Source organism: Phyllostomus discolor, chromosome 5 (assembly GCF_004126475.2).
Source record: "Phyllostomus discolor isolate MPI-MPIP mPhyDis1 chromosome 5, mPhyDis1.pri.v3, whole genome shotgun sequence".
Classification (NCBI taxonomy): domain Eukaryota; kingdom Metazoa; phylum Chordata; class Mammalia; order Chiroptera; family Phyllostomidae; genus Phyllostomus; species Phyllostomus discolor.
Window position 1 is genome coordinate 139,095,861 of NC_040907.2, and position 18,374 is coordinate 139,114,234.

The window sequence follows — 18,374 nt, forward strand, 5'->3', positions numbered from 1 at the left end:
TTCATGTCCCAACCTAATCTAGGTTTAGTGCCCCACAACAGAGTCCGGACCTTGTCAGTAGAGGACATTTTATTGCAAACTGGTTTATCTGGCTCTTCAGGTTTCCTAGATACCAGCTGCAACTTTCTATCTCATTTCTTTAATTTAGAAACATATAGACTCTAATCTAGAAAAACTAAACTGGGTTGTTGCCTAAATAGCGTCATTTTTTTTTCTTATTATGCCTTTTCTGATGTGCTTTTGAACCTATGCTTTAAAATTATCTTTATTCACTGTTATCAGTTGAATGTTATTTACTACCAAGACATACCTTAAATGCTACTCTCTACATTAAAGATTTCCTAAAGGTAACACTAGTATGTAATTGTTTTCTCTAAACTCCCATACCTGCAAAACTCTTTTTTTTTTGGTTTGTGTTATAATAATATATTTTTATCTCATATTAGTTTTATAAGACTGACTTAGTGTACAAGAACTATATGAATATAAATCTAAATCCAAATGGAATTATGTGTATAATAAATATAGTTAAATAAATAGAATGTCCTTACTTATTCTGAAAGAAATCTACAGATATATCTAAATATTATATATACTAGCCCTGGCTGGAGTAGCTCAGTGGATTGATCTCGGGCCACGAACCAAAGCATTGCAGGTTCGATTCCCAGTCAAGGCACATGCCTGGGTTGCAGGCCACAGCCCCCAGCAACTGCACATTGATGTTTCTCTCTCTCTCTCTCTTTCTCCCTCCCTTCCCTCTCTAAAAATAAATATATAAAATCATAAAAAAATAAAAAAATAAATATGATATATACTTAATTATATTTCCAAATCCATGCTTTTCTTCTTTAGGCAACTTCTGTAAGTCCACCATTCACTGTAAAAGATTAATTTGTGAAGGACACTCAAAATTCTGATGAGCCATTTCCTTTAAATTTGTTTCATTATTTAAAAATCATTTCTAAAGCACACTATGTTTTATTTACTTTCAAAGTCTTCCAGTTTATTTGTGAAATGATGAAGTTTTGTTTTGTTTTCGTTTATTTTGTTTTGTTTTGTGAAGGTGGTTAGTGCAGAACATAAAAATCTTGGCAAAAATATTTTATTCCTCTGAGGATTGAATAAGTTTTGCCTTTGCTTTATAAAAAAAAAAAAACAATTCTTATAGAGGTTTGCTAAAAAATTTTCCCACTAAATATTCCCCTTAGATTGAAATTGTGTGTTATAATCAATGCCATAGTATCAATTAATTCACTATAAAAATTTAGCTTAGTATGTTGAATCCTAATTGATTTCCGAAAAACTCCTAATGTAATTTTCTATTTTTGTCTATTCTTCAAATTATAAAATTCATATATATTTGTTGGAAAATTTTATTCTCTTACTTTCTACCCAACTCTACTTTTTAAGGATAACCCATATCAACTGTTGAAACATATTATTCCTGAATTTTATCTATGTAGATTAAAATCTATACACACATATACACATACATGGAAATATGCAAATATGCATTAAAGTATTATGTTAAACATTTATTTTTAACCTGGCTGGTGTAGCTCAGTGGATTGAGCGTGGGATGCGAACCAAAGCATCCCAGGTTTGATTCCCAGTCAGGGCACACGCTTAGGTTGCACCCACGGCCCCCAGCAACTGCACATTGATGTTTCTCTCTCTCTTTCTCCCTCCCTTCCCTCTCTAAAAATAAATAAATAAAAATCTTTAAAAAAATTTAAAAAAACATTTATTTTTAAATTGGGAGAATAGTTTGCATGTGTAGGAATATACAAATTTTGGTTATTTTAAATAATTATCTCCAAATTTATACACACTTTTTTCTTTGTTTAATAAATGAAAAAAACTTGAGAAAATTAGAGAAAATAAAGTTGCTCTGGCTTATTTTTTCCACCAGTTATGAAAGATAAACTAAATTTCCCTAAGACATTCCTAAGCATGTTGGACTCCCTGAACTCTCACTAATCGATTTAGTAGAACTGCACTTGATATATTTATGACCTTCTTAAACAGCAGAGTAGAATCTATTCCAAAGTGAAATTACAATGTGTGTTATATATTAGCTACAGGGAATTCTTGCCTTCAACATGATCCATTATGGCTGGAATTTATTGCAAGCTAAGTTCTATCCATACTGCTAACAGTTGCATAGAGAGCTAAAGTTGAGAGTGGCAAGAGTTCTAGATGACCTGGATATTTCTAATTTATAGGCACTTAGCAGGACTAAGTGGCCTCAGTGCATCGTGCGTTTGATAGTCTACTTGCAAAGATGGTGACCTTTCCATCCTAGTGCTTCCACTCAGCATAGAATTAGAGGTGGAGATAAAATGGTTTTATAGGTCTCTCTTGCAATATTTAGAAAACAAATAACCTTAGAAGGACATGATTCAATTGATTGTCTTTTAGAAGGTATGCCAATGGCTAATAGTACAGGTATTTATTGTTTTTTACTTTACTATTGAAATATGCAGTACTTTTCTTAAATCGTCATTAAAGCAAACACTCTAAAATTGGTAGTAAAGATAGAGGTCATCTAATAAAATCATTTCTAGAAATCTAAGTACTAGTCTTAATAAATAATCTTTTTTTCCTCAAGCTTGTACATTTTTAGTGATGGGGCTTGCCTTGTTGTAGGATAGTCCGTTCTATTCTGTACTATTGTGGATTAATAGAAAACCTCTATTTATATTGAAAACATAATACTTTGTAATACTTTTGTTCATTGTTCTTATTTCACTTCCTGGAACTACAATGAATAAACTAAAATCTCACCAGAACATTTCATAACAACCAGCCAGATGTTTAGTGAATATTATGTTTTTTAGCTTAAACATCCTCAAATTTTATCACGTATTTGAAGGTATTGAGATTTCACATCTTATTCACTCAGAATATGATGCTCATTATAATCCACCTATCTCTGCATCTATTATTATTAATGAATATAAAGTTTGTATTATTTTTTCCCATTTCTGTGTTGGCATATGAAGTCATCTTTCATTCATATAATCCAGAATTATATTTTACATTAATGTATGTACCATTTAATATATTTTGGTAATTAAATATTTTTCAAATATATACTTAAATCTATTTTTAAAATATAGCATATTAACTATACTTATTTGTTTTTTAAAGATTTTATTTATTTATATTTGGAGAGAAGGGAAAGGAGGGAGAGAAACATCAATATGTGGCTGCCTCTCAAGCACCGCCAACTTGGGACCTGGTCCACAACCCAGGCATGTGCTCTGAGTAGGAATTGAACTGGCAACCTTTTGGTTTGCAGACTGCCACTCAATTCACTGAGCCACGCCAGCCAGGGCACTATATGTATTTTTATAAGTTACTCTGACATATTAAAATGATTTGAACCTTGACTTTTACCATTAAAATATACTTTACATACTTCTGAGCTTTGTGACATTCACAGATTTTTATACACATGACTTTGATGCCTTCATTTATGTCAGCAATTAAAAATGGAATGGGATAGATATTAGAACACAGTTATATGGCACTTCACCTCCTTGATATGTTAATGATGCTTTCATTTATATTTTCTAAGTACAATTATTTAGCCAAGGACAAATGAATTTGACTAACTTTTGCTTTATTGGTTGTATAATCATCAGATTAAACATGTTTGCTTCAGTTTAGATATAGTTTTTACAACATCCTTATTTAGAAATGTGACATGTGACATTTTTAATGAACATATCCTAGCTTCCAAAAATCATTCATCTATTTTTAAATTGATTTTAATCCAAATATTTAATAATTTATTTAAAATCCAATATTATAAGTATGTGTATTATAGGGTTCATGTTTTTCACTTTTTCGGATATTTACCTTGTTATAAATTGAAAATATAATTTACATACATTATGTGTTAATATATATCTAGCATAAAGTTATGTCATGAAATACTTATAATGATTCTATTATACAATGTTTATTCTTATCTCCATTTATTAAGATGAGAACACTAAGCACAGAGAGATTTTGCCTCTAGATAATAGAGTTAGTGGGCTATGGAACTAAGTCTGGAAGCCAAGCAGGCTCAAGTATGCACAGTCATCTGTCCTAGGCACAATGCTAACTCCTGGATAGGAGATTCAGCCATGATCAAAGCAATGCCTTGGGTTTAGTGAAGCTTTCAGTCTAGTGAAGGGAGAAAAATTAAAACAAATACATAAAATATGTAATATGCCAGTGGTGGATGAAAAATGCAATGCAGAAAAATAAGTAGTGAAAGGAGAATTAGAAAAGAGATTTCTAGCCATAGATATGGTATTTTAGACGGGGTGGTAAGAACAGGCCATGTTGATAAAATGATATACTTAGAGGAAAAATTTTATAAGCTTGAAACAAATTTTTAAAATCACAAACATACATTTGTTAGTATTAAATACTTTGACTCTGGAGTCAAGGAGTTGCAGGTATGCAACCTAATTCTGTAAGTCTTAAGCCATAGAATCTGAGTAAATGGGTTCTGCTTTGAAGATACTTTTCCCCTTCATCAAATTTACCATAAAAAATAATTAGACAATTTAGCACATATTTATGTATATAGTATTTATTGAAGTGTAGTTTATAGTGATAAAGACTGACAACATAAAAAATCTCAATCATAAGTTTTTAGACAAATAATACTTATAGATTTAAAGTAGAGTGAGTATGATTAAATCACAAAGTGTTACAGTAAAACTACATTTACAGATATGGGATGATATTCACTGTGCATGTATGATAAATGTATATTTGGAGAGGGGGGAATCAGTAAAATAAACATTTAAATGCATAGAATGATTATGTGTGGTTGAATTGTGAATGGATTCTCTTTTGTTTTGCATTTTAATTTTATCAGATATTAGCATATGATACTTTAGCAAAAATATAAATGGACAAAAATGTTATACAATCCTTCTCCAAGGATTTTGTGATTAACACATTGTTTTTATAAATTAGAACTTCATATTATTGCTTTTTTAACTTTTGGAAGGACAAAATTTGTTTTATCCCATCAAATCTCAGCATTAATTTTGTCACGTATTTATCACCAGTCCTTTAATTGTGAACAGAATGCTACTTAATACCTTATGTTTTGAGACACAAAATTGAATAATTGTAATTGTCTTTTCTTGTCCTTAAACTTGTGTGAAATGGATCAATTTTTGTAGATTATTATTATGTAAAAATGAACAAGCATAGAACATTTTATTAAGTAAGTCCTTTGACAGTAATAAGAAGCTTCAATTTCAAAAATTTTTTTTTAAAGATTCAATTTCTGCATTGCAGCCACCAAATAATATACACTCCATCGTGGTGAAAGTCCAGTGTGTCAACAAAAAAGTGGGCACTGTTATCTTCCACGAAGTTCGAATAGTGGTCAGAGACAGGAATGACAACTCACCTGAATTCAAGCATGAAAGCTACTACGCCACAGTGAATGAGGTCAGTTTCTGTGTGCTCTCTGTGTTTTTTTATACATATGGCTAACTGTATAATATATATATATATATGTTTTAAAATTATTTACAAATATCAAGGAAACATTTGAAAGAATAATTTGTTAGAAGAAACAGGGTCTGGATGACTTTGGACATAATTTTAGGAATATACTTTGTTATAGAAGAATTGATTTATTTATAATAATGATCAAAATTTTAATATTCATAATCATCTTGGACAATTTTATCCCTGATTACACATGCTTGCTTACTGAGGCTCCATAGGAGATATTTATTCTCATGGTAAGATGATAGATGATGCATTAATTTATTTTCATATCACTGAAGTAGTAGCAGCAAGTAAACCCTGTAAGACAATATATATTTAAAATTCTATTAATTAAAGGTTATTTCCTGAATTTTAAGATCAAGGTTTGGCAAATTCAAAATATTTTATTATAAATCACAACTAAATTCTTATAAGAAAATGTTGATCAAATTATAAAAATATTTTGAACATAATATAATTGCTTTTATTAGAACATGCTTTTATTAGTTTATTTGCTTTTTTTATTTTGAGCCAAATCCATGAGTGAAGTACTCCTTTTATATTTTCTTAAAAATAGCCATTACTCTATTATCATTATTTCCTTATTCCATTAAGTTAGAAAATATTTCTGAAGTCCCTCTAATATCACCTATTTTATATACTTTAACAAAAAACCCTACATTTTAGCAGTTCTTTATGTTCCAGATGATTTTTTTTAACCTTAATAATATGTACCTACTTTAAAGGAGGAAATCAGTACAGTTTGGGTATTAAATGCAGCATTGACTCTTTAACCTCTATAAGCTTCTTGAAATTATTAAAATGCATCTTATTTATCTCAACATTCTTCTATTCATAAAAAAATTTAAGAAATGGTATATATCATAATCTGAGACTTTATAGTTTGTAATTTTGATGTGGTTGTGTTTACCTATGCCACCATCTTGACTGGAAGTCCCTGAGAATTTACAGTTTGTAGTACCTTTTAAAAAACCCATAAACTCTTCTTTTAAGTTTAACAGGACCTGTTACTGGGGAGTCAGTGCTTAACCTTTCTGAGCTATCTTTATTTAACAGGTTTCTACTCAAATAGAGAGATGTTAATTAATATAATTAATCAAGTTACATGATTAATTATTTTAGCATCTGAAGTATATTATTTCAATGAAATTTTGCTTTGTTTATTCACTTCCTTAGGGCATAAACTGATAGTCAGGAGAGTTATGTTAGGCAATAGGTCTAACTGGAAAATCTATTCTTATATTATATTTAACAATTCCTGGATACATATCTTTAATTTTTGTAAAGAAATTTATAATGCTCAATTTGAATTTCAAAGTATCCAATGTGATTTAACTACTTCCACTCACCCCACCTAATCTTTTCAACACCTTGCTAAAACATAACCTTTTTAAATACTGTTTTAATCATGCCACTCTCCTATTCAAAAACTGTAATTTCAAAGTATTGTCAGGAAAAAAGGCCATCTATATCTGTTGGCTGACTTTCAAGGCCTACCATAATCTGAACTTTTGTCAAAGTATTCTTACATTTAAATCCTCTTTGATAAAACTTCACTTCTTTCAGAATAATTTCTTCATCTCACAAATCAATCCACCTATTGGACTTTGCTCACACTGTTCATTTTACTTAGGATGAGATCCTCCCTACTTTTCAAGTCTCCAAATTTTATTCATGTTTTAAAATTTATCTCAAGACCTATTTCTCATTTTCTATTTCTAAAGTTGTCCCTAACTATTCACATTCATTAATACTCAGTTTCTCCAAACTCTAAACTCCTGCAGTCTCTCGGTAAATGTCAATTATAGTGATAAAATTTGTAGAAAAATCAAACATTTTATCTTAAATATTATTTGGAGAGGACCAGGACTTTCTTAGAAGATTTTATTTATTTATTTTTAGAGAGGGGAAGGGAGGGAGATAGAGAAAAAGTAAGATCAATGTGTGGTTGCCTCTCATATGGCCTCCACTGGGACCTGACCCACAACCCAGAATGGGAATCCAACCAGCAACACTTTGGTTTGTAGCCCGAGCTCAATCCACTGAGGTCTGCCAGCCAGGGCTGGATCAGGTCTTTTTACAAAGCTGTCCATGTGTCTTTTTCTCTCAACGCACTTCCCTGTAGCCAACTAAGACAATCTTATTCCACTTGTACCGTGGTCTTATCTTCTATGGTTTAATAATATTATTTTCTCCTTTGATTTTTAATCTTTAAATTAATTTATTTTAATTCATTTTTTATTGTTCAATTACAGTTGTCCCATTTTCCCCCTTTGATTTTGCTCATACTTTCATATCTATTTTCTTAAAAAATCAAAAGCTTGTTTAAACCTTAAGACATAATCAGAAAAGAAAAAACAAATTCAGCTATTTTTTCTTAAAATTTGTTGATTTGAAAGATTCTTCCACAGTGTACTTCTCTTAGTTTCATTGGCTAGAATGGAGGTTATATATTTATATGTTTATATGCATATATATCTATCCATTGGGAAATAAATTGAACATATATACATATATGTGTGTATATGTGTATATACATGTACTCCAACTACAATGCTGCCTGTGTCTCTTGTAACTGCATCCTGCCTGTAAAATTTTTAAAAAATGAAATAGATTTTACCTTCTGTGCAAAATAGCAAGATTTTTCTATGCTGTGTCTCATTTTAGGATGAGTAATGAATTTAATGAAGAGCAATCTAAATGTTTTTTTTTTAAATCACTCAGAGTTTAATAGATTGTTGGTGTCAAAATATTTTGTACTTCACTAAAGTCTAAAAAAAGGTATAAAGTCATTATCACAGATGTATAAAAGAAGTTTTCAAAATCAAAACCCTGATTAGTCACTCTCCTTATTCACTAGGAGAATACTCAGGCCTGGAACAACAGAATGGATTGACTGTGTTACACATTAAATGAGTCACAGAGTTGGGAATAAAGCACAAGTTCTCAGTTCAGTCACCCCTTTACTACTTAATAATAGACATCTTATTATGCTACATTACAACTATTTTCCTGTAACTTATTTAAAAATAAATATCAGGGTTTATACTTATAGTATTATATCATAATATAATCACACTGAACATTTTTATGAATGCATTAAATGTCAGCTTCTTTTTTTAAAGATTTTATGTATTTATTTTTAGAGAGAGGGAAAGGGAGGGAGAAATAGAGGCAGAGAAACATCAATGTATGGTTGCCTCTCACGTAGCCCTAAATGGGAACCTGGCTCTCACTCAACCAAGGCATGTGCTCTGATTGGGAATTGAACCAGTGATGATATGGTTTGCAGTCTGCACTCAATCCAGTGAGCTATACTAGCCAGGGCTAATTCTTGCATTTATTTCTCTTGGTGGGTAGATAGCTTACAATCTCTCAGAAAGAAAGAGGGCAAAGGGGGAGGAGAATGGGAGAGAGAGATGAAAAGAAAGACAAATTGCAAAGGAAAGCCTTTAAATTTTAAGTTATTTTAAGTCTGTATTATGTAGCCTTTTTGCTTTAAATTTTTGAAAATGTGTTCACTGCAATATGTTTTATAATTTTTTAGTAGATTTGCAGTACTATACAATTTCATTTTATTATGTAGGGTGTGCTTTATCAGTGTGATATTTTCTTTTTACTCAATTGAGAGCAACTGTGTTTGAGTTTCAGAAGGAAAATAACAGCTTATATGGTGCCTATGTTTTCTAGAAAATTTGCCTTTTTCATATTTCACTAGTCAATATTCTTAGATTAATTATGGTTCATTATAGTTTCATTTTGTTTATTCACTTAGGTTATTTAGTTAAGCTCATATATTAATAACAGAAGTACGAGGTCTGTCCAGAAGGTATCCAGCCATGTAATATAAAAAATAGAAACATTGTAAATAGGACAGTGATGCCTCACCCCTTCAAAGTTGGCACTTTGGTACCTCACACAGTTTTTTCTCCCAATAGTCATCAGCTGCCCCATTATATTTTTCTGAATTTCATTGAAAGTCTGAAATCTCTTCACTTTCAAAGGCAAGTTTAGTTTTGGGAAAAGCCAGGAGTAGCAGGGTGCCAAATCTGGGCTGTAGGGAGGCTATGTCACCTGGGTGATTTGCTGTTTTGGCAAACAACTGCAGGAGACATGATGTGTGAGTGGGCTCATTATGATGAAGCTGCCAGTCATCAATTGCCCATAACTATAGCCTTCTGAATCATCTGAAGAGTTTCTGCAGAGGAATGTTCAAGCTTAATGCAAAATTTGATGCAAATCTGTTGCTCAACTCAATCATTTTGAATGCCACAACCACACAGTACACATGCTCACTCAACAGTGTCTAAGGCCCCCACTGACTAGTACAATGAAGTCATCATTGTTCACACATGCACATTCCAGTCTACTCTCCTTGGTTGCCAAGTTACATTGATGTTGCACAAACCATTCTCATCATATTAACAATGCTGGATTTTTTCTGGATAGACCTCATATATGCAGTTTTTTTTTAATTATAATAAAATGTATTCTTTTATGTTCTTACAATATTTATTTCAGTGATTTACTATTATATTCACATATGAATATATTTATATTTATATTTTTATTTTATGATTTCTTAAACAATATGCCTAAACAATTATAATGAACACTTTCCACTTTCTATTATTCTTTTTCAATAAATAATTTAGGGGTATACATCTTACTTAAACATATTTTTAAATGATAACATCTTTGTTTCAGGTGTCACTTTTAAAAATATGTAAAGTTACATGTAAAATAAAATTGTCCCATGCAGCAGTGATTGAATTAGAGTTCTACTACTATGGTGATATTTTAAATATTTTATGATTCCTGAAACTTTCATAATGCAACAATATTTCACCAATAGGATATTCAGTTTCCTGAGGATGCAGTTTTTATATAAAATATTTTGTTGAAATTTAAGTCTTTAGTTAGGTTCAAAAGATCTACTTTTTACTCTTAGTCAGTGTTAAATAATGGTACCACAGCCTTTTGAAGTTTATATTTTTAGTTGAACTGTGGTCCACAAGTCAAAGTTGGCCTGTATATTTCTGTATTGGCCCATGAAATTTTAATGTCTACCAAGAAAAAAATTTTATTGCAACATAGCCATGTCCATTCATCATGTATTGTTGATTTGCTATATTATCAGTGGTGACTAGTTACAACAGTGTGAATATGGCCCACAAAGCTGGAAATATTTACAACATGGCTCTTTTCTCAGAAAAGTTTGGTCACCCCTATTATCACTCTACCTGAGATGTTAAGAAGATTTCAACTAGCTGTAGTATATATATATATATATATATATATATATATATATACTTATATGTGTCAGACTTGATACAGTTATAGATACATACATCCATATATATATATATATAAAATTTTGAACTATGATTTTCCAAGTTTCTAATTGAGTTCATTCTATACACATGAGCACATGTGCATACACTGACTTATAAATACATATATATGTATGCGTATGTAGTATATGTATGTATATGCATAAGTGTGTATATGTGTGTATGTATGCATGTACACGCAATCAACTCAGAAGGCTGGCAAAATACAGTTAAAAGTAATTAAAAGATTGAACCCCCCAAGTTTGCCAGTATTCAACTATTTTTGTCTTATAAAAATAGAAATTGAATAAGATTCTATAAATAAAAAGTGTATTAAATAAAGTTTGGTACTACTGAATTACAGTAATAGTTATATTGTGACCTTAGACTCATAAGAAATATGTAGTTTAATATATATACCATCTCTGTACAAAAATTGGCAAGAATCCATAAATATATACATACATACATATATACACATTGTTGTTTCTTAATGATATTTTGAATTTATTTTATAAACAGTGTCTAGTTTCACTTAGTTTTTGTTTAACTTAGCAGGACTTACTTTCCTGAACTGCCACTAAATAAATTATAATGAATTCTGTATAGCAACCTTAAAATAAAACAGGACAATGTAAAGAGATTGGAACTGAAGAACAAGGCAGAGCCCAAATCCCGAAAGACACCATTGGTTATAAAGAGGAGTTTTCAGCAATAAGGGACCAATGAATATTCACCTTAAAGCAATAAAACCGCATTCAAATTTGCCATTTTCTGGCCTCATTCCCACAGTTTGATAAAGAATTCTTAGAAAAGGTTAGCTGAAAGTAGAGATGCAAGATAAAAAGAAATTATGAGCTAATGACAATAGATAAGGGGTTATATAGGAAAGATATTTAGGTGGACAATTTCGTGGGAAAGGATGACTGGAAGACTGTAGAAGGTAAAAAGGACAAATGATGTAGAACTCTATAACTCGTTTAGATGAACTCTGACTTAGACCATAGCAATGGATCCTGCTAAGAGAATATATTAGAGATGAGTACTTTGGAGAAGATTTGCAGTCAGAGGAGATTTTGGTGATTTCAGTATCCATGAGATTGTTCAGTTGTGACAATTCAGCATGGAATATCATTAGATCTTGAAAAGTCCATGATAAAGATAAAAATTTGTGAATCATGAGTCAGTTAACCTAAACTAAGATTGACCAATTAAAAAAAATCTTATAGGATATAACATGTATAGTAGGTATCCAAAAAAATTGTCGCTCCTATAGTAGCTATATTTAGATATATACAATATGCAGGGGGGAAAAGTTGTAGCTTTTATCAGATTTGCACAAATATCCATACACTAAATAAAATTAATGAACATTGGCCCAAAGCTTTTTGGAGACAAACCAAAGAAAGAGAATTCAACAGAAAACACACCAAAGGTGTAGTCAGAGAAAAAGGGGACATTGCTACCAAAAAAAAAAAAAAAAAAGAAGAAGAAAGAAAGAAAAGAGAGTGCACTGAATTTAAAAATGTAAGCTCTATTCTAGTAAATTAGTAAAAGTATAAATCATATTGTGTTAAATTAAAAGTGTGTTGAAAGTGGGGAAACAGAGATAGTAGCTATGAAATACTCAAGGTGCTTGACAAAAAGGGAAGCAGAAATAAAGCAGTAGCTAGGAAATGATAGAAAGCTCAATTTAAAGTTTAGGGATAGGGGAAACATGAGTCCATTTACACAGATGATAGTAGTACATATCAAATATCATATTAACTCTAATATTTATTTGAGACATTTAATAATCACTTTTTAAAAGTTTTATAAAATGAAACAGTAAGTCATCAAACGGAAGGGTTCTGAGAATGTGGCATTTCTTTTCCTTTCATTCATAACTTCACTCACTGAAGTGTAGTTGCTGGAACTAATCAGGGATGTCTCAAGTTCTGGAAAAATCCACACAAGGAGAATTATAGTGGAGTTTTTTCTACAACCCAATAGACCACAAATTGCACAAACAGGATCTCATCCTCAGAGATTCTGAAGGGCAGCAACTGAGTGCGAAGGACTGAAATTAATCTGAATCAAAGTTTGAGATGAACATCGGCTACCAGAGTTTCCCTGGTCTTTATACCCACTTCCCCTACCCTCAAGAATTCAGGACAGAGTGAACAGGTAAACTAAAACTTTTCTGCTCTTAAAGTTGTGAAAATCTAAGAAGGCCAGAAAGAAGAGCTTCCTTCACAGGCTCTAATTGGTGACTAGCGATTGACCTGTTGCTACCCTGCTCATGGGGAATAAAAAACTATTTTTTAACCTACAATTATCCTAAGCTCATAGTTAAATAAAAATTGTAAACAATAATAGTGGATAGTTGGTATTCACTGAAAATCTACTTTATTCCAAAACTGTAAACATGATCTTGTTTGACCCTTATAGACCAATGGGCTCACATTATTATGGGCATTTTAAAGTAAAAAAAATAAGTTTAGAGACCTTAACTAAATTTTCCATAATCAAATATCTTGAATTTGGTAGATCTGTTCTCTCTTTCTAAAAACACTGACACTTTTAAAATACCATGGTCTACTGGCAAACTCTAAAAACTAATCTGGTGCCAGAAATAATAATGTTAAAAACTGTGTATGTGAAAATGAATACTTTCTACTACATACATTGGCCACCACCTCCCCCAAACTATCATCATTTCAGTTATAACCATTCCATTTTTGTATTAAGAAACATAATATAAATAGTTAATTTGTGAGCGTTATAGACTATAAATTAACAAAACTTAAATTTCTCTTCCTCCTTTAAGAAAACATTTAAACATATATTTTCCTGTGAAATTAAAAAAAATAACACATAAGTATACAAAGAAATTACATTTCTCCAATGTTTTCCCCTGCTAAACCTACTTCAGTATATATATCTACAATATTGTCTAGGGATTCTTGTCAATTTTTGTACAGAGATGGCATTATGTGGTTACTTTGGGAAGTTTAAATTCATGTAATTTCCATTATTGCCAGTCATATAAGGCATTAAAGTCTTCCGCTTCTGACTGAGGTAGAGTAGGTAATCAGGACCAATTATTCTATTAATGGTGACTAAAAGTGTTAGGGAAATATAAATAAACAAACAAACAAAATAAAAATAAGTAAATGAATGTATCTAATGAAAGACATCAAATAGCTAATGAAAATATAAGTATATGTGACTGAATAAATATTGATTGCACTGATAATGCTTTCTTTTAAGGAATATATATATATATATATATATACATATATATATATATATATCTCACATGTAGATAAAGATGTATACTTAATATATGAAAATACTATAGTTATAAACCAGAAGATGACCAATACATATTTTCTAAGGTCTTCATTGCTTAGAGAGAGAATGAAATAGTTAATAGTGGGCATGTTAATCCATCAGAGTAAGGCATGGGAACAAATAAAAAAAGAACATAAAATAGGCAGGGTAAAATGTAAAGAGTAGATGTAAACCATCCTGCTCATAAATATATAAAAATAAAGGGGAAAATACTCAAATTGAGAGACAAATTTCTCAGGTGGATTAAAAAGTAAAGCCAAGTGTAGGCAATTGACATGAAATACAAATAGAAAGATTCAGAAATCTTAAATATAAAAATATGAAAGTAGATACACTATGCAGTCAGTTACCATGCAGAAACTATTTAGTTGTACTATTATCAGACAAAATAAGCTTTATAGCAAAAAAATTGGTAGGGAATAAAAGTTTTCATAATGAAAAAAATCAATTAGCCAGAAAGTTATAGCATTATGAATTCAATTGCACTTAACAATATGACCTCAGAAATAATAAAGTAAATTTTAATTGAAAGAATTAAAAGAGAAAGATAAAAATCCATTATCATAGAGGGATATTTTTAAACTGTGGTGGGTAGAATAATAGTCCATTAAGGACTGTCCATGCCTTAATCCCTGGCGAAAGAGCTTCATAGGCATGATTAAAATATAAAAGTTAATGGGGAGGATATACTGATGGGCTGAGTCTAATCACATGAGCCCTTAAAATGGGAGAACTTTCTCTGGCTGAAGTCACAGAGAGTCAAGTGAGGAGAAAGTGGGGATTATGAAGCAGAAGGGAAACTCAGAGAATCCAGGAGTGGGAAGCACTCAACACAATTTTGCTGGCCAGGAAGATGAATGAAGCCATATTCGAAGAACTAAGAAGCAACTCCAGCCCAGATTTCCCATCAGGAAATCAGGTCCCTCAGTCCTACCATGGCAAAAATAAAAAATTCAGCCCTGAATGAGCTTGAAGTGCAGTCATTCCCAGAGTCGCCAGAAAGGAACTCAGCCCTGCTGACACCTTGATTATAACTTGGTGAGACCTGACTCTGACTTTTGACTAATCTATGAGATGAAAGAAATGGATACTAATTTAAGCTGCTAGATTTGTAATTTGTTATAACAACAATAGAAATTAATGCCGTACTGCTCTATATACCTGACAAAATAGGTAGGGAGAAAAATAACAGTAAGGACATAGAAGATTTGGACACACTTGACATAGTAAGTTCCTATGAAAGAAACACTGTTTCACAACTCATTCTTTTCAAGCACATGGGATATTTTCAAGAATTTACCAAATGCTAGTCTCTAAAGAAAGTACTAATATATTCCAAATTACTGAAATTATACAGAATATGTTTTCTAGTCACAGTGAAATTGAGATTAAAATCGATAAAACAACAGAAACTAGAAATCTCCCATATATTCAGCAAATGACATATAAACATTTTAGTATTCACAAATGGCATTATTGTTTATATAGAAACCCAACAGTATTCACACCTTAGCTATTACAGTTAAAAATGAGCTTAGCCAGATTCTTGGGCACAAGGTCAATATTTTCTTTTTTAGAAAACAAGTATATTTTTTATAAATCAGCAACAAATACACAATGAATTTTAATAGGTGATTCCCTGGTTATAGCCCCTACCAAAATAAAGTTTCAATTATATCTATTTACTTTTTTAATTAAATAAAGCTTATACTTTAAAGAAAATACAACTTAATGTCTTGGTAAATATATGGAGTAACCACAATTTTCATGTGTTTTTTTGTGGGTGAGTAAATTGGCACAATTACTTTGGAGATCTGTTACAGTGTCTACAAAAGTTGAAATGCTACTTTACCCTATAGTAGATACCCTATAGATACCCTATAACTCAGCAATTCTGCTTTTCTGTATGTATACAACATAAAGTAATACATGTGTCCACCAAATTTGTACAAGAAGATTCATTAAAGATTTTTCTATAATAGTAAAAAAGAGCTAGAGATAACCCTATTTCCAACTATGCTAGTGCTGGTTTGCCATATGTCAGTTATGTTTATCTTTAAAAAATTAAATTTTGGCCCTGGCTGGCATAGCTCAATTAACTGAACATGGGCTGCAAACCAAAGTGTTGCCAGTTTGATTCCCAGTCTGGGCACATGCCTGGGTTGCAGGCCAGGTCCCCAGTAGGGGCCATGAGAGAGGCAACCACACATTGATGTATCTCTCCCTCTTTCTCCTTCCCTTCCCTTCTCTCTAAAAATAAATAAATAAAATCTTTAATTTTTTTTTCAGTTTTTCACTTTTTCTAACTAGAAAAGGAGGGGAACAAAAATATTGTAACATCTACCATATAGGGTTTAATGAATAATTACTTTAACAGGCAATCTGAAACAGATCTCTTTAACAACTTACCTATACCTGATACTATATATGTATGCATGTATTTATTTATTTATTATTTTCCTTTTCCTTTTTCTTTTTTTTAAATTATTTTATTGTAGTTCAGTTACAGTTGTCTGCATTCCCCCCCCCCAAACCCAGCTCCCTCCCTTTCTTCCACACTCCCCCTTGGTTTTGTCCATGTGTCTTTTATAGTTGTTCCTGAAAACCCTTTCCCCCATTTTTAATTGTACCTCTGCCCCATTAGAATTGAATCACTATTTATTTTATTTTATTTATTGATTTGAGAGAGAAAGCGAGACAGAAACATCACTTTGTTCCACTTATTTATGCATTCATTGCTTGTTTCCCCTATGGCTTATCAGGATGACCCTTGAACTAACTGTGCTAGTTGGCCAGGGCTGAATGGAATCGTTATTAAAGCTGGCACTTTATTTTGCGCATTGAGTAGAACCGTACCTAGTACCTTGTAAGATTTCTATAAATAGATTTCTCAATGAAATATGAATGGTACAATCACGAAACAAAAGTATCACTTAACATATACAGTCTGTTTTTTCTAAGATAAGAATTGGATGATAAGAAATTCTAGGATAAGGAAGAGTTTATTTTGAGTTAAATTAGAAAAAAGATCATACATGGTAAAGTTTTTTGTTTAACAAGTAAAAGCTTTCCCAATTATTGTGAGAGATTACATTGATAAACAGAACAGTGGTAATAATGAAAGAAACACACTTTTTGTTCAACTTGTTAAATATAAACTGTGTGAATTCTAGCCTTTTTTACATAAGTCTAGGGAGAAATTATGTATTCATTTAGATATAACTATTATGCTGCTTGAGAATCTTTACCCTACTTTTCATCTCAGGAAAACTCAAGTCATATCGATTAATTAGCATTAACATGATTCCCCTTTAACCAAATATCATTTTCCCCCTCTACTACGTTTTTCTACATGCACAGTGTTATGAGGCTCAGTGCAGTGTCCCAAGAATACCACAGTTAATTTAATAAATCTGTTTGATCAGATTCTCTAAGTTCATAATAATAGGGAACTTTAAAGGATGCTTCACAAATCTAAATTTTATATGTCATTTACAATTCAAGAAGGTGATAATTAGCAGTTAAAATACTTTGGGTTTCAAGAACAACCAAGTGTATTCGTAATTTTTAATGTTACAATATATCACAAATTATGTCTTGGTTAATAACATCAATGTCCATAAACTTTAGATTTAAAATTTTAATATTTATTTTTATTACTCCTTTTATTATTAGCCATATTCATTAGGAAGTAACCTCATACCAGATCAGTTTTAAGTTTGTTCCTATCTAAAATTTGTTGATAGTAAGATTTCTGCATATATCTTCTTCCCAATTTAATCACATCCCTTAATAATGAATGGAATACAGACTATAATAATAATGATAGATTAACCCTAACAAATGTAATTTATTAAGTACATTTATTGATCAATTGATTTTAAAGGTTTTATTTATTTATTTTTAGAGAGAGAGGGGAAGGGAGGGAGAAAGAGAGGGAGAGGAACATCAATGTGTGGTTACCTCTCATGTGCTCCCCACTAGGGACCTGGCCTGCAGCGCAGGTATGTGCCCTGAACTGGGAATGAACCAGTGATTTACAGGCCAGCACTCAATCCACTGAGCCACACCAGCTGGGGCTATTAGGTACATTTAACACTAAGTGTTATCTATGAAACATGTCATTTAAAACATTCATACCTACACACTGACTCAAATTATGTGTAT

The 18,374-nt window shown here is 31.3% G+C and overlaps 1 protein-coding gene across 2 annotated transcripts in view; it reads left to right on the forward strand.

The window, feature by feature from the left end:
• PCDH15 (protocadherin related 15) overlaps window positions 1–18,374 on the forward strand; it is a 775,879-nt gene that overhangs the window by 320,067 nt on the left and 437,438 nt on the right. For both annotated transcript variants that reach the window (XM_036026943.1, XM_036026942.1), the window contains exon 6: window positions 5,317–5,472. In XM_036026943.1, coding sequence (XP_035882836.1) covers window positions 5,317–5,472 — 156 coding nt within the window. The remainder of the gene's footprint in view (window positions 1–5,316; window positions 5,473–18,374) is intronic.